At 58.3% G+C, this 2188-nt stretch overlaps 1 protein-coding gene across 1 annotated transcript in view; it reads right to left on the bottom strand.

Annotated features, from left to right (window-relative positions):
• The window catches only part of PA2G4 (proliferation-associated 2G4, 38kDa), a gene marked incomplete at its 5' end in the record, with an annotated part of 5249 nt that extends 3131 nt beyond the window's left edge, over positions 1–2118 (bottom strand). Inside the window, 4 exons of the mRNA XM_008941438.1 lie at positions 47–180; positions 418–496; positions 1415–1493; positions 2055–2118. Of these exons, the coding sequence (XP_008939686.1) occupies positions 47–180; positions 418–496; positions 1415–1493; positions 2055–2118 (356 nt within the window). The remainder of the gene's footprint in view (positions 1–46; positions 181–417; positions 497–1414; positions 1494–2054) is intronic.
• Positions 2119–2188: the final 70 nt, after the last annotated feature.

Genomic DNA, 2188 nt, shown 5'->3' with positions numbered 1-2188 from the left:
GCTGATCTCCAGAGCCCCCCCTTCCCCTCCTCCCCCAGGGCAGTACCTGAGAGTGAACGGCATGGTATCGAAGCGCCTCTCCACCTCGCTGAAAAAGGCACGGGAGGTTTTCATCTTCAGGCCATACTGTTTGGAGGGGTCCCTTTTGTAAATGGTGGTTCTCTGGCCCGCGTCCTTCGCCTGCAGAGGCAAGAGGGGCTGAGGGGGCAGCACCAAGGGGCTGCCAACGCCGGTGCCCCCACACCCTGACCTGTTTTGGGGCAGAAAAATCTCCCCCCCTCAAAGACGCAGCGATACCGAGGCAAAGAGAGAGCCACTGGTGAAACTGGGACCCCCCCAAAAATGTGGCCGTGGGGCCCCACTGGGTGCTGAGTCTCTCCTGAAACACACACGTGGGTGGAGAGGAACCAGACTCACCTTTCCCTCTCCACTGCTGACGAGAACATCAACGGCGTAGACTTCGTGGACCTCAAATTCTGCTTTTTCGTGGTCCTTCCTGGATGAAAAGAGAGTCTGGTGAGTCAAAGGATGGGAGACAGAGAGGACAAAGCCTCCTCCACGGCCACAGAACCACCACCAAACCCACGCAGGGCTCAGCCACAGAAGGTCACCAGGACACAGTGGTGCTGCAGTGAGCAGAAGAGCACCAGCTGGTGCAGAAGATGCAGAGGTTGGAGATGCCCAGCAGCAGAGCCAGGCTGGCAGAGAAAAACCCCATCAAACCAGAGCTCCTCTTGCCCGTGGCAAAGAGCTCCACCCCCAATGGAAGGGTCAGGGGGGGTCTCAGACACTCAGCACCAGCTCTTGGTCCCATTCCAAGCAGGCCCCACCACACCTGGTGTGTCACCATCTCTGAGAACTTCCAGTCCAAGCTCTGGATTTCAAGCCACCGAGCTCTAAATATTCAGGGTGAAACCCAACCCCAAGAGATACCCGAGGGAGAGGAGCTGCTGGAACAGGATGGAATGATAAAAATCCAGCTCCAACCCCTCCTGAGATGCTCCTGAAGGTGATCACCACCCTGGCAGCTCCTGCCAGACCAAGGGCTGGTCCTGGCACAGCTCCAGGTGAATGAGCACCAGCAGCTACAGCCAGCAACAGTTGGTCGTGGTGCTGGCAGCCTCTGCTTGGAGAAACTGGACAGAACCCAAGAGCAGCTGCAGGTGCCAGCTCCACAAGGAGCCTTCACAGCACTGACTTCCAGCTTTTCTTTCTCCAAACACGGAGCCACGCTCCGTGTTCCCACAGAACAGAGATGATTTGGGGGTAACCAGCTACAGGGTTGCCCATACCCTGGTGAAATGGAACATCTCCCAGCTGATACTGCAGGGAGGAACAGAGTCACCAGTCTAAACCCAGCCATCCCCCCCCAAAAACACTGCTGGAAGCAGCAGCCCCCCCAGGTGCTGCTCACTTCTGCTGGTCTGTAGGGTTCTGGATGATTGTTTTCTCCCCATCGATCACGTGCTGCTTCAGCTGGTGGGACAGCATCCCTGCAGCAGAGAAGAGGAGCTGTTAACGTGGAGTCCATCCAACCACAGCACAGCCAGGGCCCCCCAACCCGTGTCCCTCACCCCACATCTCCACAGCTTGGGAACCCCTCCAGGGGTGGGGACTCCATCACTGCCCTGGGCAGCCTGGCACAGCCCTGGGCAACCCTCCAGGGCAAGAAATTGTTCCTCAGGGGCAACTGAAACCTCCCCTGGGGCAATTTGAGGTTGTTTCCTCTTGTTCCCTTGTTCCTTGGGAGCAGAGCCTGACCCCCCCCTGGCTCCAGGCTCCTGTCAGGGGCTGTGCAGAGCCAGAAGGTATCCCCTGAGCCTCCTTTGCTCCAGGCTCAGCACCCCCAGCTCCCTCAGCTGCTCCTCACCACACTTGGGCTCTAGACCCTTCCCCAGAAGCTTCGTTGCCCTTCTCTGGCCATGCTCCAGCCCCTCAAGGTCCTTCCTGGAGTGAGGGGCCCAAGAACCCAGGGTTTGAGGGGTGGCCTCCCCAGTGCTGAGTCGAGGGGGATGACCCTTGCACTGGTCCAGAGCCCCCCCCCCCGTCCTCACCTTCGATGGGTGTGCAGTGGAACGAGTGGGCGATTTTGTTCCAGGCCTCTGTCACTTGTGTGTTCTGGAGGAAGGACACAGGAAACACATGAGAGACACAAAACTCATCAAATCAGGAAGGTTAGAGAAGACCT

This window comes from Merops nubicus, unplaced genomic scaffold, assembly GCF_000691845.1.
Source record: "Merops nubicus isolate BGI_N331 unplaced genomic scaffold, ASM69184v1 scaffold27935, whole genome shotgun sequence".
NCBI classification, from domain to species: domain Eukaryota; kingdom Metazoa; phylum Chordata; class Aves; order Coraciiformes; family Meropidae; genus Merops; species Merops nubicus.
The sequence above is the reverse complement of the archived record's forward strand: the minus strand, read 5'-3'. Positions and strand labels throughout refer to the sequence as shown.